The 26,182-nt window shown below is 43.6% G+C and overlaps 1 protein-coding gene and 1 long non-coding RNA gene across 8 annotated transcripts in view; both read right to left on the bottom strand.

Annotated features, from left to right (window-relative positions):
• NRXN3 (neurexin 3) overlaps positions 1-26,182 on the bottom strand; it is a 1,505,977-nt gene that overhangs the window by 1,313,477 nt on the left and 166,318 nt on the right. The window contains exon 1 of one of the 7 annotated variants that reach the window (XM_039537769.1): positions 6,725-6,740. The exons of the other annotated variants lie outside the window; for them this stretch is intronic. Coding sequence (XP_039393703.1) covers positions 6,725-6,734 — 10 coding nt within the window. The 5' untranslated portion in view covers positions 6,735-6,740. Of the gene's footprint in view, positions 1-6,724; positions 6,741-26,182 lie in introns of those variants that run through there. 7 annotated transcript variants of the gene reach the window in all.
• On the bottom strand, positions 15,957-19,338 carry LOC120404778. Its single transcript, XR_005598170.1, has 2 exons — positions 19,117-19,338; positions 15,957-16,240 (listed from the first exon to the last, which is right to left on the bottom strand). It is a non-coding gene; the product is annotated as an uncharacterized LOC120404778 (long non-coding RNA).

The raw sequence follows: 26,182 nt of genomic DNA on the forward strand, positions 1-26,182 counted from the left end.
GGACCTTCCCCAGAGGAATCTGGACCATGTTAGCAACCCTCCTTAACAGGTCCTGGAAGTTTGTGGTTATCTGGCAGAGATGGTGAGGCTGGGGCAACCACCTCATCAGAATATGATGACTATATTCCTCACAGGACCGGCATTACTGCTGGATTTGGCTCTTCTTCCTCCATGGACTTGTGAAGGAGTTCAGGCTGGTATCTGGGGGAGGAGGATGGACTCTCGATAGGACCATACTGATCCAGGATATTGCATGTACGGGGTCCATGGTCCCCAGTCAGGCCAATGAGAGGGGTCAAACATAGGTTGAAAAGATTCCCAGGGCAAAAGGTACCAATAGTCACAAGAAAGTTATACTTTGCAAGCCCATGGGGAGGCCCAGGAGATTCTGGATCTTCTAACAGGGCTGACATATCTCAGTGGAAGTAATGCTGGTCTCTCCCAATGTCAGATTCCCCACAAGGAGGAAAATGTAGGTTCCATTTCTAATTGTGGTGCCATCAGTATAGTTGATGCTGAAAGGCCCCTAGTGGTGGAGGAAATGGGACAGCAACTTCCTCTTTCATAGTATATGTGGATCAATAGTGGGTCAGAATCTTCCTTGTAAGGATCAGACTTGATAAGATGAGAGATTGTGGATCTAAAAGGATGATATTCTCCAGGGTAGTGTACCTATCACCAGTCAGTGGAGGTTGTGGGGGAGAACTCTTTTCTCTCCTCACTGTCTGAGCTGGTATAGGAAGGCCTTTGGAAGTTAATGCTTCCTTATGAGAGCATGATGGTACCATTCGTGCCTGGGGCTCTGTGACCCAAGGGGTCATTAATGCCAACTGGCAAGGGGGTTACAATAATAACCTGATTCTGGTATGTTTTACAAAGAATGTCATGTGAGGTCTTACATGAAAGCCAGGGTCACACTGGTCATTGTAATCATTGTGAAATATATGTACAGATACTATGTAAGGATTTATGTATATATACTAAAAATATGTTCTTAGATTCTTGTCACAGTGGAAGTGGAGGAACTTGTTTTCTTTCAGACAAGAGATGTTTATTCAGCTCTCTCTCTTTGCTGGATGCAAATTGAGCACTGTAAGCTAACACATGGATAGCCATTTACATACAAAGTTATCAAAGAGATATGAAGGCAACAGAGAAGCAGCACATAAGAAAAACAAGCCATAGGCAGTTATACTGTATTTGAGTACAGGCAATGAATTTGGGAATATAAGTAGGAGGCAAAGAAGACACCTGCATTTAGGAAGCAAATGGGCGGTGCATTTACATTCATGGAAACAGGATTTCAGCCAACCTTGGTTGAAGTCACTGCAGAAAATATTGGGTAAGACAAACTTCTTTAGACTAGAGAGTAACTGTTAGTTAAGTTTATTGTCTATAGAGCATGTTATGGTTTCATTTTATATATAACCATTTGTTTCCAATATCCTTATTCACTAACATTTAAGTCTATGATGATAAAGATATTTATAGTTAAAACAAAAATAAATCTCAGTTCTGTGGTATCAAGCAAAGTGCTGATGCTGGGTCGAATCTTACGAGCCCGTGTGTTCTGCTCTTTTGGGAACAGTGGGCCTGGTAATTCTATGGGTGGCCAGAGACAGGGATTGGATATCACAGAGTAATGTTTCTAAGGGATTCGGGAATAGGGCACACCCACTGTTAGCCTGCAAAGCAAAGTAAGGGCTAGCAGAGCCCAGAGGAGAGTGCTTGAATAACTAGTAAGCTGGTGGTGCTAGCAAGCTGACAACCAGCTAAGGACAAACAAGAGTCCTTCGGACTGGAGGCAGAGGGTAACAAGGTGACCCACAGTCCTGGGTACCCCAAGAACTGCCACAGGCTCTCTGAGCTTTTTCTTTGCCAGTACCAATAGTTGTCCAAGCCTCAGCTCTCAATGTCTCTGTGACAGATACGGCAATTTCCTGTAATATCTGTCAAGCTGTCCTAAAATGACTCAAGAGCGTGAGTACCAACCTCAGAGCAGACTGTTAAGAACCAGGGCACAAACCTTAAATTGGCCATGAGTTCTAGATTTAGATTTCACCAACCAGTGATCAAGTGTAAACTCCTCAGGCACTATAACAGCCTTAACATGGAGTCACAGACAGTCCCCTCGTGTACTCCAATCTGCCTTGCCATCTAGGTAAACCTACCTTTGTGTTACATGGCCACTTACACCAAGTATCACAGCAATATTCAGGTTACTCCCAGTCCCAAAGGACCAGTCACTTACCCCAGGTCAAATGCACTTTAGATCTCACACCAAAGGCAATGCCTGTAGCCAATCCTATAATAAACTACATAAAGATTTATTATCTAGGAAAAGTAAATAGAGTTATTTACAAGATTAAATCAGGTATACATATATACTCACCAAAGAGTTCCACCCCTAAGTTTCAAAAAAAATAGTAGAAGCTTCTATAATAAGCTAGCTCTATACATCCTTTAGGGCGAACCCAGGCTAAGCATTAGGGATCTTTTGCTTATGCCTAGTAATCCTTGCCTTCCCCTGCCCTGAATCCAAGCAGCATACAGAACTAGTTCCTCCTTTCTGAGGGTTTTTATTCCCTTTCCTCCCACCACTTCTGTTTCCAGTTGCAAACTCAGCTGATGGGAGGAATTCACTTGCAAGACTCATCTTCACTGGGGGAAGCAAAAGTCCATCTGGTATCAATGGGCCTTCAGTTGGAAACTAGCATTTCACAATGCTAGTGTTTCTTTCCTGTCTAGTGATTTACACAGTTAGAAAGGCTTACAATGGAAAAGCTCAAATATTACCTTGCAATATGGAATACAGAGGTTATGAGTAAGATCAATGCATGCATGCAACAAACAAAGCATCAATAAAGTACTATCACACATTCTCTGATAAATCTAAATATTAATTTAATACTACAGCAGGGGGGAGCAGAGCAGACTGATCAGCTATGCATTTGTCAGTGTTCAGTGAAGACATGGGGACCTTGGCCTGAGCTGGCACCTGATCTGCCAGCATCACAATATCTTGGGGAAATCTTAGTATATTATATCTATCTTGTATTGTACCATTGGGGTTGTATGTAATTATTCCATGATATATACTGGTTCAAACTGGATTCTCCAGAGACCAACAGACAAAGAAAGGACTTTTAGATAAAAAAAAAATCTGAGTTTAAACTGGCTCGGAGTCTTCTTTCTAATCCAGCAAAAGGACACAGGACTTATGTTTAGAAGGACTACCATGTGTGTAGATTCTTTTATTGTTTGAATACGTTTTTTTCCATAACGGTTTCATCATAAAGAATAGCAACAAGCGCAGATGCAGGCCTGTTTAGATGCTCTGACTTGCTCCTCCCAGAACAGGGCATGAAGGCCACCTGGGCAAGCCTCCCAGAACAGGGCATGAAGAGCCACCTGGCACAGAAGATGTCAGGGGAATCTCTAAATACTAACTAAAACTATTAACTAGCAAGTAACAAAACTTTATATTTACAAATTAAGAAAAATGTAATGGGGCAGCAGGTATAGGACTCATTCTTGGAGTAGTTCTGATTCTATTTACACTGCTATGTTGCCTTTCATTCTGGAGGATATCTTAGGCTTTAAACTCTCATGAGCAGATACTCAATTGATGTGTTCTACAGCACTGCATACATAATTAATAAATAGGATCCCAAAGCACTTTATTAACTGTGTGAAGATAGGAATCATTCATCCAGTACTAAAATGCAGGCAGCATTTGCTAAAAGCTCAGCATGATTTTTTAACAAACACAGGTGGCCAGGACCTTGGTTTTACATCTCATCTGAATGAATAACATTGATTTGATGAAAAAAAAAAACAGGAGTACTTGTGGCTTACAAAACACATACATTTATTTAAGCTTTTGAGCGCTGAGCTTCACTCACTCGGAATGGAGATGGGAACACACACACACACACAACAAAAAAAAAAACAGTGCAAGTCAAACCAACAGGCATAATCAAATGAATAGACATATATCACGGTGTCCCATCATAGGACCTAATCACATCAGACACGCCACCAGGGGCTCGTACACCTGCACATCTACCAACGTGATATATGCCATCATGTGCCAACAATGCCCCTCTGCCATGTACATTGGCCAAACTGGACAGTCTCTACGCAAAAGAATAAATGGACACAAATCTGACATCAGGAATCGTAACATTCAAAAACCAGCGGGAGAACACTTCAACCTCTCTAACCACTCAGTGACAGACTTGAAGGTGGCAATTTTGCAACAAAAAAACTTCAAAAACAGACTCCAAAGAGAAACTGCTGAACTTGAATTAATATGCAAACTAGATACCATTAACTGTGGCCTAAACAAAGACTGGGAATGGTTGGGTCATTACACCAATTGAATCTATTTCCGTATGTTAAGTTCTCCTCACACCTTCTATGGGCCATCTTAATTATCACTTCAAAAAGTTTTTTCCTCCTGCTAACGATAGCTCATCTCAATTGATTAGACTCTGCCTGTTGGTATGCATACTTCCACCTTTTCATGTTCTCTGTATGTATAAATATCCCCTGTCTGTGTGTTCCATTCTATGCATCCGAAGAAGTGAGCTGTAGCTCATGAAAGCTCATGCTTAAATAAATTTGTTAGTCTTTAAGGTGCCACAAGTACTCCTGGTTTGTTTGTTTTTTGTGGATACAGACTAACACGGCTGCTACTCTGAAACCATTGATTTGATGCACATGCACTGTGCAGCCTGAATGTGTCACCATCATACCCTCCACTGGGCACTGTCATGTGTCGCCCTCTAGTGGCCTGTATAGAGGCTATAAATCATAGATAACAGATTCATTCTCTTTCACCTCGAGTGGTAGGAGCCCAGGCTTTGTCCCCATCTTAAATCAAATCATCCACATGGGCATGGCAATGGCTACGACCAGCGACTGTGACATTACAACTGCCCAGACCTTTAAAAGAGAACTTTCACAAAACTTGGCTTAAAGGGATTAACTACACCTACTGCTTTACAGAACCAACATGTAGAGCCACTTAACTCAAGTAACAGTAGAAGGAAAAAACCTTAGAGAAAGTGAATTTACAATAATCTCTTTAATTAACTCTCTATCGTCACCATTATTAGATAAAGGCGCTCACTGATTTAATGGCTTTTTAAGGGGACTCCGGTGGAATTATCACCCTCCCAGCTCACTCTGACATACACACACACTCCGAGACTCCAGTCACACTGGCTGGGAAAAACCTGATTGTCTTGCAGCCCACAAGATGCAAAAATCCAGTCTGAACAAGTGAAATTTAATTACTTAGTGCCCTCTACACAAGCTGTTAAGCTGCACTTAAACACCGTGGGAGCCAATGCCAGCAACCCCGGGACGAAGTTGGCTACTACTTCTTTTTAGATGCCATTAGATGGCAGAAGAAAGGGACGATGTGTCCTCCTGCCACTATGCTCTGTTCCTCCCCGAGTCCCTGCTCAGCCAGCTGTGCCCCCCAGACTGCAGTGGGGAAGGGCATCTGACTAATTCTAACTGCACTCTTTCCACACAACAGCGTGGTGTTCAGTAGTATTTATGGAGACTGTGGCAAAGGCCAGCTTTCAGTCTCGGCCTCAGATCAGCTGTGCTGGTCAGTCTGTGTACCCAGGACATTTAAGCACAGGTCCACACACAGCAGTGGCTTATCCTTCAGTACAACCCAACTCAACCTGGCCAGAAAAGAAACAGGGACAAATTCAAGACTGTCTTTGGACAAATCAACCTATTAGTGCCCCTAGCTTGAACCCTCTCCTGTCCCTTGCTTGGGTTCAGCTGCGGAGTCAGATTCCTCTTCTCCAAGACCTCCAAAGGGTAATTGGCTGCCCTAAATCCATTGTCAACACTGAGAGCTCTAGCCCCTATGAAACGGGTACCCGTTAAGCTTAGCCCAGGTGCTATATCACTAGACAAGAGGCATAAGTCACAGAAGGGCTTGGATACTATGGTGGTGGGTGCCCCAGAAATGCCATAAACAGAGTAAGCTGTGCTTTTGTAGCCATGTTGGTCCCAGGATATTAGAGAAACGAGGTGGGTGAAGTAATATATTTTATTGGACCCACTTCTGTTGGAGAGAGAGAGAAGCTTTTGAGCTTAACGAGAGACTTGAAGAAGAGCTCTATGTAAGCTCGAAAACTGGTCTCTCTCTCTCCAACAGAAGTGGGTCCAACAAAAGATATTTCCTCACCCACCTTGTCTCTCAACTAGGCAGAATAAGTTCCTCCCATATACACTGCTATCTGTCATTCAATACTGCACGCAAACATACATCTCTAACCAACAGGAACATTATGTTCATCACACTTGCTAGAAATTACATACCCTCTGGCATTCCAGGGGCCACTTTACCCAAAATAAAGGACTAAATTATTCTACTGCAATATCTCAATTGTAGTAACACACACACACACACACACACTTCTGTGAGCTGCAGCATGTGGGACCACTGCTACAGAATACTCTAATGTTCTTTCATCTTTTGTGGGAGGAGAAGGGGCTGCTAAGAAAGAAGTTATCTTTGGGTTTTCATAAATTATCTTAGTGAGGAGGTAAAGAAACATTCTTGACTTCCCTCCCAATGCATCTCAATTTGGTTGGAACTGGACACTACAGTCTTCTAAAACTTTCTGTGGCCTATACTCCCCTCCCTCCTTTATGCCCCTTGTGTAACCTCTCTCACTCATTTTTGCACCTTCTTCCATGCAACCTCTTATGTCTGGAACTCCATCCTCTCCCCTGCCTCTTACTCAGACTTCTCTCCGAGATGCAATCTTCCACACAGCCCTTCAATAAATAATCAGAAATTGATTGTAGATTCTTACAAAAAGCTGTGTCACTATTCCAGAGCTACAGCTGAACCTGGCTTTCCCATTATAAGTCCAATTTTCTCCTAAGTCCTAACTCTAAAACAAAATCAACTGGCATGACATTTCAATGCCTCTACATCGTCATAGGGTAGAACTGTTATTGTAAGCTTGAGGTAAATCTCACAACAGAACTTAGATCTGGCCCCTTCGCACCATTCCATTGGCTCAAAAGAGGCAGAAACTGGATGAATCTCCAAGATGAAAATTTCCCCTGAGTGAGGGAGTCCTTAGTTGCTGTCACCAGCCCCTACCACATATTCACTGCCTCCTCTTAACTCTGGTATAGGGAATGTGCTAAGAGCATACTGGGGCTAGAAACATTAAAGAGCTCCTGTTGATCCCAAGCTACCTGCTAGAGTTCTGCTGGTGATCTCAGCTAGTGGCTAGAGTGATCCTGGATCCACAACTACGGTACTTCCCCTTGGTGGCTATTACCATTTGGCATATGCTCTGAAGTAAACCAGGGCTGGCTAGACCCAGCTCCAGGATGGAGGAGCTAAAGCTCCAAGGGTCAGTCCTGGGGCCAGTTTTGTTCAATATCATCACTAAAGATCTGGAGGATGGTGTGGATTGCACCCTCAGCAAGTTTGCAGATGACACTAAACTGGGAGGAGTGGTAGTTACGCTGGAGGGCAGGGATAGGATAAAGAGGGACCTAGACAAATTAGAGGATTGGGCCAAAAGAAATATGATAAGGTTCAACAAGGACAAGTGCAGAGTCCTGCACTTAGGACGGAAGAATCCCAGGCACTGCTATAGACTAGAGACCAAGTGGCTAGGCAGCAGTTCTGCAGAAAAGGATCTAGGGGTTACAGTGGACAAGAAGCTGGATATGAGTCAACAGTGTGCCCTTGTTGCCAAAAATGCTAATGCCATTTTGAGCTGTATAAGTAGGAGCATTGCCAGCAGATCGAGGGACGTGATCATTCCCCTCTATTTGGCATTGGTGAGGCCTCATCTGGAGTACTGTGTCCAGTTTTCGGCTCCACACTACAAGGAGGATGTGGAAAAATTGGAAAGAGTCCAGCGGAGGGCAACAAAAATGATTAGGGGGCTGGGGCACATGACTTACAAGGAGAGGCTGAGGGAACTGGGGTTATTTAGTCTGCAGAAGAGCAGAACGAAGGGGGATTTGATAGCTGCTTTCAACTACCTGAAAGGGGGTTCCAAAGAGGATGGATCTAGACTGTTCTCAGTGGTACCAGATGACAGAACAAGGAGTAATGGTCTCAAGTTGCAGTGGAGGAGGTTTAGGTTGGATATCAGGACACACCATTTCACTAGGAGGGTGGTGAAGCACTGGAATGGGTTACCTAGGGAGGTGGTGGAATCTCCTTCCTCAGAGGTTTTTAAGGCCCATTTTGACAAAGCCGTGGCTGGGATGATTTAGTTGGGGACTGGTCCTGCTTTGAGCAGGGGGTTGGACTAGATGACCTCCTGAAGTTCCTTCCAACCCTGATATTCTGTGAAAGCTGGTTCCACTATGGACAACCCTTCCTCTCTTCTGTGTCCAGCAGAAAGAGAGTAACAAAGAAATATGGCCCATGGGGTTTCATCTATTACCAATATTATCTGCAATACTGATAAACCGATTAAAAGACTGTGTCTTCATCCAGCATACTCCATGTGCCTGAATGGTACAGGCACTCCTATTTAGAGGGCAGTCCTGTGGGGTGCTAAGCATCTTCCACTGTCCCTTGACCCTGCAGGATTGAGCCCTGAGAGCATATATTTTTTAAGTCAGGGACTATCCTATCCATGTTCTTATACCATACCCATAACAGTGGTATCTGAGCACCTTTCAGAGATGCATTAAGCAACCTGACTGACATGTGTCATACATGGTGTCTTCTCCATTCCTCTCTTCTCCCCAGGGAAAAGTTATGGATGGAATTTGTTGCTGTTGTAATGATGTGCTACGCACTTTTAATCTGTAATGGCCAGGCTGGAGGAGCATGCCTAGCATACAAAGGTACGGAAGTGGTGAGTTCTGAAGTGGTTCTTAGTTCCTGTGAGAGAGAGCAGCTGTATGTGTCTTCTCTATGCATGCTGTGGACACTTGGTAAATAGCAATACAAACAGCAGAACAAGGAGCTGACACAGAAAGAGTTAGATAGAAGGAAGAAGTGATGATGATTAAGCAAAGAAAGGACTGGTAAAGCATGTGAATCAGCCAGGGCTCTAATTTATTTGCTGTACCCAGCCTTCAACTTAATAAAACAAATCCCTTGGTAAGTCTGACAGAGTTATTAGAGGATGCTAATATTCCCCCCAGAGTAATCTGGAGAAGCACAGCTAGAGCTAAGGCTAGCTTGGGAAAGGGGGGCGGGGATGGGACCCTTCAATCCTACCAGACTCTGCCTGTCAGTGCTGTCTGCTCCTCTCCAGACCAGTCTGGACAGGATGAAGCAGCAGGATGATGGGAAAGGATGCAAGGTTGAAACCTCCCCATCCCCACCTCCGCTGCTGTCCTAATTTTGCATGGCGGAGGGTGAGGGGGGAGAGAGAGATTTCATTCTGCTGCTTTATGAACTATGCCACTTTGGCACTTTTCACCTCAGGAAACATCCAGGATTATGGACCAACGTGGGGAGGAAGGTCTCATCCCACAAGGTCCCACCTGATATTGCATAAACAATAAAGCAGAAGGGGCTGCACCCAAGGTTGACCATACTGTGTGTGAAGGTAGGGTGTGCTCCCTCATCCATTTACCCTGGGGCTTTCCATTTCCTTATGCAAACATTCCTCCTCTATAGAATCATAACAATTAGAGATAGAACCATCCACAAGTCCATCTAACTGCAGGGCGGCAAACCATCCCCAGAGAGAGGAGGCATATTTGACATTAAAAGGATACTACACTGGATGTTAGCTAAAAAGTCAGATACAGTAACTTACAGAGAGTCATTTTATTACCCTGTTACCCAGAAATTCTGCCAAGCATTATCATCTCCTCTGATTAATATTAGCATTGTAATACCTATCCCTGAGGCTCCCACCATCCCTGCAGTGTCTGGCGCCATGACATAAATTTAAGTCATCAATTCCCTCAAGAAGGAAGAAAATCCCTACGTCCACCCCGCACACTGATTATAGCCATTTACTGACAAGGAAACAAATCTAAGCAGTTTGTTTCCTAGAGGACTCAGCTCTAAGGGAAAGACTCATTGGAAGAGACTAGTATGCCCTAAAGGTGGTGAGACTCAGACTCACTGATCTCTGGCGAATGGCACTGAGGAGAGCCCTGATACAAATACTCTGTTACTCAACCTTACAAACCAAAACCCAATCCAGCACCATTTACTGCTTTAAAAATAGAGACCGGGATCCCGGAATTGACATGGTATTGACAATGCACCTAGTATGCCTCTGGGCGCAGAACAAATTAATAGCAACTTATTATGGAGGCACTGGCTGCAACTCTATAGTTACGGTTGAGTTCCATTTTGCACTTAAAAGCAGGGAACTCAATCTATTTGTTATGTATAAAAAATACACACTTGCAGCACACACTGAGTACAGTATGAATAATCATAATAAATGCATCTTCTCTTTCCCCTTCCCACTCTCATGCTTTTCCAGTATATATGTTACTTGCTTGCAGTAATTACTACATCTGTAGGCACAAATACAGATTCAAATTAAATAGGAATTATTGAGCGATTATACTGGAAGTGTTTGCTCTGTTTAGCTGTTGCTGCTTTGAAAAGAACTGCTGACTTAATCAAACATAGGGAATATGATGGGAAGCAGCTGAATTTTGCTACTTTGAAAACTCTGAATTTTCTTATGTGGATATCTAAGTTCAGGCCTAGATTCTGCAATTGGATCCATTCAAGTGCAGATATAATTGCATGCTTAGGGCACGATCCAATGCTCTCTAAATCAATGGGGGTTTCTCCACTGACTTCAGTGGGTTTGCCTTAGGCCCTTAGGCTGTCAGCTCTGTGGAGCAGGGAATTTGTCTCTCTCTTTCTTCTGTAAAAACACCCAACACATTTTGGTCATTGTAAAAATATTAATACAATAAATAATAAAAACTACTAATATGAACAAGCCCATACTTAGAACAGGGGAAACAGCAAAAAAAGATGTGGAGAAAAATAGCTGTGAGCTTTACTTTATGACAGAATGATTTCAAGTTTGCTGCCATGGTTTCTCTTCTCAAAGATCTCACAGGGTGCAGTGCAAACTAACTGCAGATTTGCTAACCATCTACTATGTAAAGGAGACTCTTGATGGAATATGGACTCTCCCACCTTTAGGCCACCCAGTTCAAATCCACTCCAGGTCAATAATGACTGAAAGTCATTACCATCTGACAGTTATTCAGGGATCTGGGTGAAATAAATTGGTGAATTCTCAGCCCACAACCTAGGAGACTGATATCTGCAACAAGAATATCCATCATCACTATAATTTGGTTCCAGTAGCACCCACAAGGTGCTGAGTTTCTGTATTTGTACAATGCTATGGTCTCTACCCTACAGAGCTTGCACTCTAAACATTTGCACTAATTGCCCTCTCACTGAAAGCCACGAGAAAGATTGTCTTGATGATAAGGCAGCGTACTGAGCACTCCGACAGTTGTTCACAGGAGGCTCGATGAGCTTTAGAAGAATGACGCTGAAGCCCCATGAGGGAGTCAGGAGAGCAAGTATAGAGGAGGCCCTTGAAGAAATCTGATACTGTACAATGTGATAAGACAGAGTACGGGGTCTAAATTAGCTGTTACCACTCAAGAAAGAGATCTTGGAGTCATTGTGGATAGTTCTCTGAAAACATCCACTCAATGTGCAGCAGCAGTCAAAAAAGCAAACAGAATGTTGAGAATCATTAAGAAAGGGATAGATAACACAGACAATATCTTACATAAATCCATGGTATGCCCACATCTTGAATACTGTGTGAAGATATGGTTGTTCCATCTCAAAAAAGATATATTGGAATTGGAAAAGGTTCAGAGAAATTATTAGGGGTATGGAACGTCTTCCGTATGTGGAGGGATTAATAAGACTGGGACTTTTCAGCTTGGAAAAGAGACAACTAAGGGGGGATATGATAGAGGTCTATAAAATCAAGACTGGTGTGGAGAAAGTAAATAAGGGAGTGTTATTTACTCCTTCTCATAACACACGAACTAGGCTTCACCAAATTAAATTAATAGGCAGCAGATTTAAAACAAACAAAAGGAAGTATTTTTTCACACAATACACAGTCAACCTGTGGAACTCTTTGCCAGAGGATGTTGCAAAGGCCAAGACTATAACAAGGTTAAAAAAAGAACTAGATAAGTTCCTGGAGGATAGGTCCATCAATGGCTATTAGCCAGAATGGGCAGGGATGGTGTCCCTAGCCTCTGTTTGCTAGAAGCTGAGAATGGGCCTGTTCTGTTCATCCCCTCTGGGGCACCTTGCATTGGCCACTCTCGCCAGACAGGTGTAAGCGTGTGGACTCACCCTTGTGGCGCCTCCTGCTGGTCTCTCAGGGAATTAGCTCAATTTCCAGCCCAGAGCACCCTCTGCAGGCCAGTGATCCACCACAGCTGGCCCCTGTGTCCCTCCCAGACCCCGGTGCCCGTTCTCTCTGAGGTGCTGCCACCTGGCAATACCTTAACAATCTCTGTGGGTCTCCCCTCCCCAGGGAATGCCCTTCTCTGGACTTTCTCCAATTTGTCCACATCTTTCCTGAAATGTGGCACCCAGAACTGGACACAATACTCCAGTTGAGGCCTAATCCGCACAGAGTAGAGCAGTAGAATTACTTCTCGTGTCTTGCTTACACACTCCCAAGTAGCTGAAAACTTCCACTAGCTGAAGACAAATACAAAGAGGGTATTGCTATGCCTTCTGAACTGGTGCATTAATGGTCAATTTGCCATAGCAATGTGGCCTTCCCACTTCAGACAAGCAGCAATCAGAGGACAGGTGCGCTCTCACCCATTTACTTTTTTTGGTTTTGTTTTGTTCTCATTTTTGTTTGCTTAGCCTAGCTCCCCTTCCCCCTGGCTCCTGAAGCTCTGCTACAAAGAGACAGTTTTGCCTTCCAACGCCAGCACACGAAAGCCAGCCCCGCCAGTCACAACGACGACACTCTTCCCTCTGCCAGCTGAGATTGCTCTGACAGTTCTGCTTTCTCGTCACATTATCCTGTCATCTTTCCCTTGCCCTCCTCCCCACCCCCAGTCCCTTCCCTGAGATCAGCCTCCCATCCTTCCACATTAGGGTCAGGGTCAAGAAGAAATGAGGAACAGCCCAACAATGAGCGCACTTCCCCCCCCCACCCCCGCTCCCTACTCCAGTGGTGAACCAGAGCCTGTGTCATGTCAGAATGGGACAGGTAAGCTGAGGGGAGGGTAGTAGAGAGCACTAGCCCCTGAAGAAGCTACAAAACACCACTTATCATAAACTCCAGGGCAGAGCACCAGGAGAGTCCTGGCTAGGTCTCAGGGTGAGGGAAAGGCACCCTTCCCCTCCAAAATAAGTTGTCAAACAGAGTCAGAGTTTGCCAAGTTTCAGGGCACCCAACAAGGTTCATCTATTCTCCTTGTGTTTTCTCCAACAGGGTGGGTTTGCGAGGTGGGGGTGGGTGTTGAGGTAAAGACACTGGGAGGGGAAAGAAGGATCATTACTGTGGCTATTGGGCCAACAGGAAAAAAAAATCTGTGAAGTTACATGAGGTAGACAGACAATATCCTGGAGCAGCCTGTGCTATGTGCAAACAAGCTTCAGAGTGCGCAACAGCAGCAGCAGCAACAAAAATGCTGAATACATGGCAAAGCCCCAGGGTAAGGCAGGGTGAACTCTTAAGATTCCTAGAAAATGATAAAAATGTGATGGATCATTTGAAAAAAATCAAACAAAAACAGAAACAGCAGGGAAGATAAAAGAAACAGCAAGAGGTGAACAAAGACAATTAAAGCGCATGTTCCTCCTGAAGGCAGCTCCTGCACTGCACAAAAGAAAAATAATTAAAAGACAGAGGTATAAAGGAACTATATGTGCAGATTAACTAAAGGTGGTTTGGTTGTTTGTATATTCATGAAAGGCTGCCAGAAACAGTTACAAAATGACTTGTACTTGTTCAAAGGGCCACTCACCCCCCTTCTTTTACATCCTGGGAACCAACATGGAACTCTGCCAATGCACCTCAGTCGTGACCCACCAGATCTCCTGATACTCTAGTCCTGGGTCTCTTCACAGCATGTGCTGGTAGTTTTCTATAATGCACTGCTCTAAAATAGGCTGATGCCTATAGCTTCAATTAACTTTAAGAGTTTCCAAAATACATGCCAAACCAGAAACTAACTGCAACCTGAGCTGAGGAGTTACACTAAGACACACTCTCAGCCTCTCCCTGGTAAAACATAATGCCCATTGGAAGTGAGTGCATCTTGTGATTCTACAGCAGGTGAAAGAGCACCTTTGGGCACCAAAGCCTTTCTTCAGGTCTCTCTCATGAGGTGCCTAACTTGACCCAGCTACATCATACCTTCAAAATAAAGCAAGAAAGTGGTGTGCCCTCAGATGGCACCATCTTAATTCTATATTGAACAAGTTGACTATTTGGGAGTCCATTGTTTGCTGAATGATGCTGATTTCCTAGGCCAATGTCAACTGCCAGAAGTGGGGCCTACTAGAAACACCTCCAGCCTCTAAAGTAGATTGATTTGGAACAAAAGACTTCCAAGACAGAGAAGATTCAGAAGAGGGAGCTCTTCCAAAATACTCTTCCCACAGCTGTTCAAAGAGAGCAGAGAAAGAAGCCCAAGTGATTTCAGGAAATGCTTTCTTCTGAATGGCCTCCCCTAGAAGCAACAACCCAAAGCACAAGAGAATTAAAAGGTCTTTTGCTTCTCTCATAGCTTTCTACAGATTCTGATCAAACTCTTAGCTGGGAGCCCAACATGAAAGAGTCCTGCTTTTAATGCTCCATTCACGTTTCACAGCTCTGAAGCTATTTCTCCAATAAGATTGACTGTATACTAGGTAGGAAGCAATACTGACACAAGGTAGGGTGACCAAGTGTCCGGTTTCAACCAGAACAGCCAGTCAAAAATGGACCCTGGCAGCTCTGGTCAGCACCGCCAACCAGGCCGTTAAAAGCCCGGTCGGTGGTGCTGTGGAGCTAAGGCAGGCTAGTCCCTACCTGTCCTAGGGCACTGCACTGCACCCCGGAAATAGCCAGCAGGTCCAGCTCCCGGGCCGAGGGCCAGGGGGCTCCACACGCTACCCGAGCACTAGCTCCGCACTCCAGCAGCACACACCACAGAGCCTTCCCCCGACCTAGGAGCCGGACCTGCTGGCCGCTTCCGGGGCACAGCACGGAGCCAGGACAAGCAAGCAGCCTGCCTTAGCCCTTCTGTGCCGCCCCAGGTAAACCTGTGCCCCAACCCTGAGCCCCAACCTCTGACCCAGCCCTGAGGGACCCCCTGCACCCCAGAGCCCATACCCCCAGCCTAGAGCCTTCACCCCCCGCATCCCAACCCCCAGCCCCACCCTAGACTCCTCACACCCTCCTGCACCCCAACCCCCTGCCTCAACCCGCAGTCCCCTCCTGCACTCCGAATCCCTTGGCCCCACCCCCCAGGCTGGAGCCCCCTCCTGGACCCCAAAGCCCTCATCCCTGGCCCCACTTCAGAGCCAGCACCCCCAGCCAGAGTCCTCACCCCAACCCCCTGCCTCAACTCTCAGCCCCCTCCCACATTCCGAGGGTGGGTGAGGGTGGGGAAGAGCGAGCCACTGAGGGAGGGGGATTGTAGTGAGCGGGGGGCAGGGCCTCGGGGAAGGTGCAGGGTTAGGGTGTTTGGTTTTGTGCAATTAGGAAATTGGCAACCCTATCACAAGGGGATGCCTGCGTCAATTTACAGAAGCACAGGTAGGGATAGGCAGAAGTTTGCTGGGATTAGACAAAAAAAAATGCAAACCTACACTCATTCCTAGTGCAGAGAGAAAGGCAGGTTATTAAACTCTATCCTGATGGAATGCTCTGTAAAGTGTCCAATTGCATGGAATTAATTTTAAATTTGCTGTTTTAGTGCAAACACAACAAGTTATATCAGAATTATTCAAACAACTGTATTTTTTCTTCCAGATTTGAAAGTGTATGTGTGTGTGGAAACAGAGGATGGAAAACAGCAGGAAGTTCTGCTGCTAGAAACCTTTTTCCTCTCTGCTGATAATTTAAACACACAAAAAATTACTGAACCCACCAAGCACAACCTAAAAAACATAACAAGCGGGCAGGAGTTAGGGAGCAGTCTGACTGGCTGAAGGCGGTTTCAACTCATGGGATTATGGGACAGCAGTCACACAGCTGGAATTTGATGGGCATAGAAGATTCTATCAGAAAGAAAAAAGAAAGGGCAATGTTTTTAGTCAATTTTAACTTTTTTAAAGGACCTCTACTAGCCTAAAATTTAAAGTAAATTTAACATTCTTTATAATCCACAATATTGTGCTGCCTTTCTAGTATCCACAAAACAAAGAACTGAGTACTTAGAGCAAGGGATTAGGAAATAGAGCTCTTGGATTCTAATCCGACATTTTACACCATCTCACTATGCGCCCTTGAATAACTAATTCACTTCCCCCTCCTCAGTTTTCCCATCTATTAAATGAGAATAACTTGCACCTCACAGTGTGGTGGGGGGGGGTTCTGAAGTCGGATTGATTTCTCAATGGTTGTGAGTGCTTAGAAATACTCTGATAAAATGTGCCATGTAGACATAAAATGTATTGTTAACCTGACAGCACTTTAGCTCTTTCAGTCCCTTACCTTGTACACAATTTGAGCCTCAGATGCAACTGAGTGGATGCCATGTGACATTTTGATTGTAGAAAAAAAACATAATTTAATTCTTAAATTCTCAACCTTAGCACTACATCAATGTATTTTCTTTTGCAGTTAATTTCTTTTTTTCTTAAAAGTTTTCAAAAAAGCAAGATCTGAATGATTTTGTAGTTATTTAAATATCTGATAATTAAAAATGATTACAGGTAGAGCTATCCAGATAAGAAATCTCACCCTGAATTAGACCCACTGGGACAAATCCTGATGACGGATACCACGGAACAAATGAGGTATTAGGGTAAATTTTCAAATACACCTAATCCTCATTAGCTTTCAATGAAACAGACTTTTAAATGCCTGAGTTACTTTTTCAAAATGGGACTATAAGGTAAAGTGACTCAGGAACCTAAGTGTCTGGATGGATTTTTATTCATTCCTTAGTGACACAAACCTCTCACTGAAAACAATGAGAGTTTTGCCTGAGTAAAGATGGCAGCATGAAGGTCATCATGGTTTTTGTAATGGGCTTATATGTACAATGATTTGAATGTTTAATCATTGTGTGTTGTTATATGTGCAAGGATCCTTAAGCATCTTGTGTGGGAATATAACTGGAAGGTCTTAAAGTGTGTGTTTAAATCATTAAGGACCGTGTTCTGCCACATTTACTCATTCTGAGTAGGATCTTACTCCGGAAATAGTCCCATTGACCACATAAGGTGCTACACAGTGTAAGTAAGGGAGGCAGAATCTGGACTAAAGAATAAACTTGCTCTTCTAGGTCACCAGTTCACCATTCTAGGTCACCTTCTAGGTCACCATTCTACACAGGCTGGAGATGAGTTCTGAGGAGAGATTTCAAGGTTTACAGACTTCCATCTTGGTGCTTTTCCCATTCCTAAGGGGACCGCAAGGGACAAAACATGAATGTGCTTGCTGGCGAAGCAGAGGATGGGGCAATCAGGGTTGGTGGCACTGCCAGAAGGAAGGAGGGAGAGGTAGGGTGCAACTAAATTGTGGAAGGCTTTGAAAGGAAAGAGAAGAAGTCAGAACAATAATCCAAGCTGATTTGAGAGAAGTAACGTTGCAGTCACTGAGGCCAGACCTACAGTTGTTCTTGATGATTATCATCCTATGGTTTTTTGAGAAATGAGTCTGTGGGTCTCAGAACCGCTTCCAGTGGACAGGTGTCCACAACACTATTAGCACTACTGTCAGCCTTGTCTCAACGGAGAGGCCAAGGAATGAATGGGCCATAGAAGCTCCCCTTCCCACTGAATGCTCAGAGATGGTCTTTCTTGGTAAGGCATATTGGTAAGGGCAATATGGATGGGGGAAAATAGAAAAGAAGCTTGCACTGATCCTGGTTCCAATTTTGCAGATATACAGTGGACCTCAGTCTCCAGGACCATTCATTCACACTAAAAATCTGTATGAATATGACTTAAGTATACTCTGTAAAGTACATGATGATCTAGCTTTACTTGTTGAAACAACCCACACACCAAGCTCACTAGAGCAGCCAGTACTCACTAAGGACAATTCACAGGCTGAGGATGTGGTCTGAACATTAAAGGGGTGAAACATGCATTCCCTTCCCCACCACCCATTCACTTAAGTCTCAGAAAAATGGTTCAACTGATTTTCTAAAGGCTTTCAACAACAAATTTCCATTTGGGGTCCAAGCAGACATTTGAGTAATTTCAGCCCCAAAAGGAAAATATTGGAGACAGTTGCAAGAGCCCACAGAGAGAGAGACATAGATTCACAGATTTAAGTCCAGAAGGGACCATTAAATAGTCATTCAATAGAACAGTGACCTCACCCTTGAGTAATAGCAGGGTGATAATAAACACTACTGCCAAAACAGGTGTGAAATCACAGTCAATTGCTTTCATGAGATGGGAGAGCTGTTTTTAGAGCTCTGCTGCTGTTGCCTTCATACTATACATCAGGAACTCTGAGTAACTCCTCAGTGGCTGTGGTGGCAACGGAGAATAGGTCCCAAAGTTCAAGATGGGTGTCAGGCCAGAACAATAAGGCAGGAAATTATTTTAATAGGGAGATCCTGCTCATCAAGTCTAAATCTCAGCTCGGATTGGCTGAGTTTCACAGAACAATTCGTACACCTATAGATAATTCCTAAGTCCCTCCTCAGAAAATCATCTGTTCCAGACAGAGTATGAGCTACTTCGGTTCAATTTAAAATGCTGCAGAGCCACATTTTAACTGCCGGCAATCCAGACTTCTCAGGCATCTACAGTTCCTATGAAGTGAATATTGCCCCTGTGAGCTGATCACTTCAAGTGTTACAGAAAGGTGGAAGAGACTTCTCAAAAGTCCTATAAAAAAGCAGATAGCTACAGCACAGCTATCTTCTCCTGTCCAGCTGAAACCAGCCATACAAGTAATGAGACTATCCCACCTTTCCACTTTCCTCAGTAGGGTCATCACTGCCCAACATGTCAGAAGATGGGATAGCTGATTGATAAAGTGGAGATTCCAAATAGAAGGGACTTGGGTTGTTTTAGCCAAGGTCCCAGAAATCAGAACATCCCTCCCCATTCGCAACACAACCACTCCATCCAACCTTTAACAATGCACACAGAATTGTTTTGGTGTGTTCATTCCATACCACTCTGCCAGACCACCCATACCTTCTGTTCCTCAATGTTCCAAACTCCCTTGTCTTCTAATAATGATCTGCCTCACACTCTGCTGGAACATTCCATTATCAAGCTGTTACAGGGGTGTTCGTGACACAGCAAGTGTGATAATAAATACATTATACATTTTAAAGGACTAATTCAGTCCTCTCTGGTATACACACCAAAGAAACGTTCTACTAAATGTATATGTACCAATTGTGATGCATGTTAGCAGATAAGAATATTGCATCTTGCCTCTCTCACCTGAGCAATCCTCCCAATGGTTCAGCCATGGAAGATATGCCTATACATATGCACAAGCAGGAGGTGTGTGATTCTAGCAAATATCAAGGTGCATGTACCACTGAAAACAAAGAACACTGTAATAAAATAAATAATATATTCTATCTCTATAATTTCTCTCAACCAAGAGAGCCCAAAACAATTTAAACAACAGACTCGGAATGCAGTCACCTCTGGGATGGAACGTGGTAGCTGTTTAACAGCTGACAGCATCACTACACAACACTTTACCTCAAGTAAAAATGATTATGTTATTGAACAAAAACTGAAGGGGGAATTTAGGGAGGCAGAATGAAGTTATTTACCTGAGTTACGGTTTGTTCATGGCATCCTTAATGTTTACAAGTGGACAATGTCTCAATCTCACATTTAATACAAAACCAAAAACTGCATAGCGCCCATCAGAGGAACTCAGAGGAAAGAGTGCCATCTACTGCATCATCCTCTCCACTTCCTGCAACAGCCTGTGTTTTCCTTGGAGGTTTTCCATCCAATTGCTAACAGTGTCCTGCTTAGCTTGTGAGATCCAAGACTGCAGCTGCAAGGTGGCAATATATCAAACCCATGGCTTGTGTTAAATTTATTGATCAACATTTTGTTTTTAAAATCTTGACCTGTACAGTTAATCAGTCAGGTTCCCGGCCTAGTTCAAAAGACCCATAGGACCCACCTGATCCACTCCTTTCATCCAGCCCCTATTTCCTAAACATAGAAATTACACTGCAGCCCTCACAGGAGGCATAGCCTCCTTTTATGAAAGGGGAAAGGTCAAAAGAGAGAGAAAGCTGTGAAATTCTGGCTGCCTTCCAGGCTCTTTCTTTTACCTGGGTCACAGACAAGTGATTTCATCTGCTCAATTTCTCTCTTTTATTTTTCACAAGCCTTGTACTCTTTTTTTTAAAAAGCAATTTATTAAGCAAATAAGTCATACATACGCTTTCAATTTTTTTAGATTCCCCAGGGAATAGACACCATACATTTTTGAAAACATCCAGAAAGGAGCTTATTGAATGTTGCTGTAAATATCTCTGAGCTCTGAAATTCACAGAGTGCTGACACCAGCCTCTCTCTCTATTTGCTATCTCTGCCATGGACTCCGAGCAAGCCATAACCTTCGACCTGGGATCCCAAAAAACCAAAGTTCCTTTCAAAACACCTGATGAAAAAGGCACCAAGAGGAACCTTGGACATGACAGCAAAGCTGAGCAGGTGAAAGGGGTGGGAGAGAGGCAGGTGTAGGTCTGCAGAAAACCTCCAGAGGTCTGTAAAATTTACAGAGAGTGTCATTTTTCTCAAGTACAGAGGCAACAAACTCAGAAGAAATAAAAATCCACCCGAGAGACTAGAGAAGCTTCTGAATAAATGCAGCAGCCAAGGAAGCTCAGGGGTCGGCCAACAGCACTAGATATTGAAGCCAGCTTTTAACCCACAGTTCAAATTTCTACATCCACAGATGAACCACTTCCTCCATTCTTTAAAAAGGACTCTGTCAAGTGCCTAGGGCCAAACCCTACTCACTTTATTCACTCAAATGACTTCAGTGAGCTACTCCCATGAGTAAAGAGCAGAGGATCAGGTGCTCAGATTGTAAGACCCTTGAGGGCAAGGTACTTCTCTGCTCTTTGCACAGCAGGAAGCAGACTGTGGACAAGTAACAATAAATATTATATATTAAGAAGTAGTTAAAGGCACAAAATTAAAAAAGATTAGAAGCAAAAGGGGAAGGGAGAATTGTATAGGAACTACCAGGAAGAGAACCATTACAAGTAAATTTTTACTTTTTCTTGCAGTGTTTTAGGAATGTAAAACATCGAACAGCCTTGGGCTACTGCATGTGAAACTAACTAGAAGGCTTTAATCTCCATAGCCCTGCATCTTGTATAGTCATTCACACTAGGACAATGGGGTTTCAGACTCTTCTGATCCAGTAACATTTTTACACCCACTTTGCTTTCTCTGACAGGGCAAGGTGCAGAACAACAGTGAGTCAGGTCTGCAGATTGAAGGTGACCAAGCTAAACTCACAGTTCCAACCTAAGTGAAAGGCAGAATGTAAAAAACCAGCATAAACAAGGAATGGGAAACTGGGTATTACTATGGAATTGAAAGTATTTTAATAATCTCAGGTGTTAGTTACAAAGGCGCTTTTGGGGGGAAAAGTGGGGGAGAGGGTTAAATCATGAAAGAGTCCCCCTTATAGAGCTGCTGGTTCCCTGTGAGAAACTTTGAAAGACTGTATGTGGACTAAGGGGAGGGGATGAAGAACTGAGCTCACATATGATCAGTTAACAAGATACGTTCCTTTATAACTGCAAGCTCATCCTGGGATCTAAGAGCCAAACTGGGTTCTTTCTTTCTCAGGCATCATCACTCTCTATCTTGGATTAAGCACCTCACATCATCTTATGAGGTGTTTACAGATGCAGCGCTGAGACACAGAGAAATGCATACTACAGAATTAACTCAAGTGATCCAACTTTGCATTATTTCCCTTGTGTTAGTCTATCAGTGACTTGCCCAAGTCACACACAAAGTCTGTGACAGAGCAGGAAACCATAAGAATGGCAATTCTGGGTCAGACCTATGGTCCATCTATCCCAGTATCCTGGCTTCCAACAGTGGCCAGTGCCAGATGCTTCAGAGGGAATGAACAGAACAGGACAATTATCAAGTTATCTTCCTGTCATCCAGTCCCAGATTCTGGAAGTCAGAGATTTCGGGACACCTGGAGCATGGGGTTGCAACACTGACCATCTTGGCTAATAGCCATTGATGGACCTAGCGTTCAGGAACTTATCTAATTCTGTTTTGAATCCAGTTATACTTTTGGCCTTCACAACGTCCCCTGGCAACAAGTTCCACAGGTTGACTGCATTGTGTGAAGAAGTATTTCCCTTTGTTTGTTTTCCAGCCTATTAAATCCATTGGGTGACCCCTGGTTTATGCGTTACGTGAAGGGGTAAATAATACTTCCTTACTCACCTTCTCCACACCATTCATGATTTTATAGACCTCTGTCATATTGTTCCTGAGTCATCTCTTTTCTAAGCTGAACAGTCCCAGTCTTTTTAATTTCTCCTCATATGGAAACTGTTCCATACCCTTATTCATTTTTGTTGACCTTATCTGTTACTTTTCCAATTCAATTATAGCTTTTCTAATTTTTGAGATGGGGTGACCCAAACCTGCAAGCAGTATTGAAGGGGTGGGCATCCTATAGTTTTATAATGGCATTATTGTATTTTCTGTTTTATTATCTATCCCTTACCTAACGGTTCCTATAATTGTTAGCTTTTTTGACCTTAAGCAGATGTTTTCAGAGAAATATCCACAATCCATTTCTTGAGTGATAACAGCTATTTTAGACCCCATCATTTTGTATGTGTAATTGGGATTATGTTTTCCAAGGTTCATTACTTTGCATTTATCAACACTGGATTTCATCTGTTATTTTGTTGCCCAAAAATATAGGAAACAGTTTAATGATATTCCTTTTGTAACTCTTCACAGTCTCCTTTAGAGTTAACTACCCTAAATAATTTTGTATCTGCAAATTTTGCCACCTCACCATTCATCCCCTTTTCCAGATCATTTATGAATATGTACCCGGCACAAGGTGGTAAGAGGCAGTGACTTTAGGGCAACAGTCTAAAAACAAAACCAAAAATCCCAACCTCCTCCCTGAAATCCACTAAGTGGCTCCCCCCCATCCTGCCTGCATTTTAATAGGAAAGGGGATTTCCTGGCTGCCCATCCTCCTCCTATCAGTTCTGGGGGCTGAATATAGCCCTCGGGCCCCACGTTGAGGGCCTGGTGTAAGGGAGTTGGAGCCCCTTTCCATTTTTAAGGAGAGATGGAATGTAGGGACATGTTGGAACCAAACTGAACCTCCGTGGCTCCAGCTCATCTCTAATATTTACTATTAGCAATAACAAACAGTGCTTACGCTGCACTTTGGAGCATCACAGCACTTTACAAACATTCAATTAATAGATCTTAACAGATCTTATTTCTCTGATGCCCATCTGGCACCACATAAAAATAACATGATTAGAAAATTATGATTTTATAATGTGCCAAAGGAACTGAATCCAAGAGGAGCTTGAGAGAGAATGAAAGGGGGAAGTGAGCAGCAGAAAGAAGAAAGTATCAGAAACCAAAGCAAAGGCAGTGTTCATCCCAAGCCTCCTGACCTCCAGCCCAAAGGGCACAGGTTGCACACCAACTATCAGAGGCTCCATACAAAGGCACATAGCATTCCTCTCCCCACATTTATTCTACAGCCATTGGTCACATCTGTTTTATGCTTAGTGTTGCACTAGAGGGTGTAGATCTGGGCTGCTCAAAGTGTAGCCCAGAGCTGCCTGCCCTCTCCTGTAACTGCAGGGCAAGGGCCACGCAGAGACTAGGCAGCTGTTTACGGCTGGTGAATTCACATAACAAGCAATTTGTATTCATCTATCAAGGAAAATGCAAGTAGGTGCAAATATTATGGTCGTGTTCATTTGGTTTTGATTACAAAATGTATGTAAATGTATATGCAAATTAAGTGCAGCCATCAGGCTTCTGGCAAAGTATCAACCCAGCCCCCAGTGTCACAAACTTTGGGGCAGCTAGAGGGGCACCATGTGTCTGCAGGAAAGGTCCAGGCAGTTCCCATTAGATCTACCCAGAATAGGAAGGTTGTGCTGCTCTAAAAAGGCAGATGGAAGATAAACCCCGTGGTACCTTGTCTCTTTAAATGAAACCAAGAGGCTAGAGAGAAAGCTGTTCCCTCTGCTGTTAAAAGAGTGATAATTACAGAGCGACAGGCTCCTCTGTCATTCAGCAGGCAGCATCCCCAGGAAATCTTGCTCTGTAATCAAGGGAAGAGGCGCAATCAGGCCCCTATTCAGGCTTCGTTTAGAAACAGCCCCTGCTGGCAGCACAAGGGCTTTGGTGTATTGCTTTGTGAAGCTGCTGAAGGCATCCACTTCAGGGCTCTGCAGCCATTAGGGGAGTCAATAGTTTTTAAGCGTGCTTTTGGTTCACCTCCACCCACAGAGCCCAAAGGAAGCCCCAGAACATGGGTGAGGTCTAAACTGTATCTAGGATCTATATCTGACCTCCTTCTTACACGCTTGATGCTGAGCTGATGCATATCAGCAAGTCTGTCCTCAACAGATGAGTTTGGCAAAACGAGAGGATTTGTACCAGTGAGTGCAAGAGAATGTGATCATGAGCATGCAAGAGCACCAATATGAGCGTGCAAGTGTGGCTATTCAGGCAGATACACCCATATTTTGGTTGTTTTTTGTTTAGAAAACAAAAGAAAATGTCTATGGAGAAATAATTTCTGTGCTATTCAAATAGTACAAGAGCTTCAGCCTATTGGCACCAGGCTAATCCCAGCGAGAATTAAGGGGCTAATTGGAGGAGCGGTGGGGAGACAGGTCACTCTGACTTCAGTTTCAGGATTCCATGCCACCATCACCCAGCAAGTTACATATTAATTGCTATTCAAAACAGTCACACAGGGTTGCCAGGTTCAATGAATCAGTTGTATTGAAAAGCGTTATTTATTTTATTTTGAATGCTCAGATTTTCTTAAGTGTGCACACATTTGCACACCCAGTCACGAAAACTGCACATGCCAGTGACCGATAGGGTACTCCAATGGTCATTTGCACATGCAGTTGCCACAATGTGTGCCATGATGGTAATTGTGTACACACATTCAGCACCAAATGCCCACATGGCTTTCTGAACATCAAGGCCTGTGTTTTCACAGGATTTATAGTTCCATCACGTGTCAGAATGTTACACTCTGTGCTGAAGTTCACTATAACTGGAACTGTGCTTTGCACCGAAACAATTTGTGATACTGTAAATGGAGCTTCATACCATCACAGTTCACTAGCAGTAGGTTCCACTGACTATTTTTATTTATTTATTTCTCTGGCCATATGATAAATGAGTTTGTTGTGGTTTTGCCATCTGCAGACACAGGTATCAATCAATAGTTGCGTAATGGGCTGAAACCTGTCAAGAGAACTCGTTATTAAAAAGGTACATATTGCATTTAGCTATTAAAACAGAAGTTATTGATTGGATCCTATCAACTCCCAATGAATGAGCTAACTGCATCGGCAATCAAGTGAAAACACAGGCATGCAAATTAAAGGGCTGACAAATTGTGTAAGCGGGTTAAGGATCCACAGCTGCTGGTGTCCAGTCAAAAGGGAGTGTGTCTCCTTTAAAAATAAAGAGAGATCAGGAATAAATTATTCATGTTAAATAACACTTGTGCAAATATCCCAGGCCAGGATAAGGAAATAAACTAATGAGAAAACATTAGCTCCAGCAACAAAAAGTTCACTTTCTTGGGGTGGGAGAGGGAAACAATAACAAACAAACAAATAAAAAAAACTAGGTGGGTCAACAGTGGATCAAGCAGATAGGACATTCTGGGCTCAATCCTGCAGTCCTTATTCCACTGATGTCAATGGAAGTTTTACCAGATTCAGGGTATAAAAAGAACTTTTTGTAATAGGAAAAGAT

Source organism: Mauremys reevesii, linkage group 4 (assembly GCF_016161935.1).
Source record: "Mauremys reevesii isolate NIE-2019 linkage group 4, ASM1616193v1, whole genome shotgun sequence".
Taxonomy (NCBI): domain Eukaryota; kingdom Metazoa; phylum Chordata; order Testudines; family Geoemydidae; genus Mauremys; species Mauremys reevesii.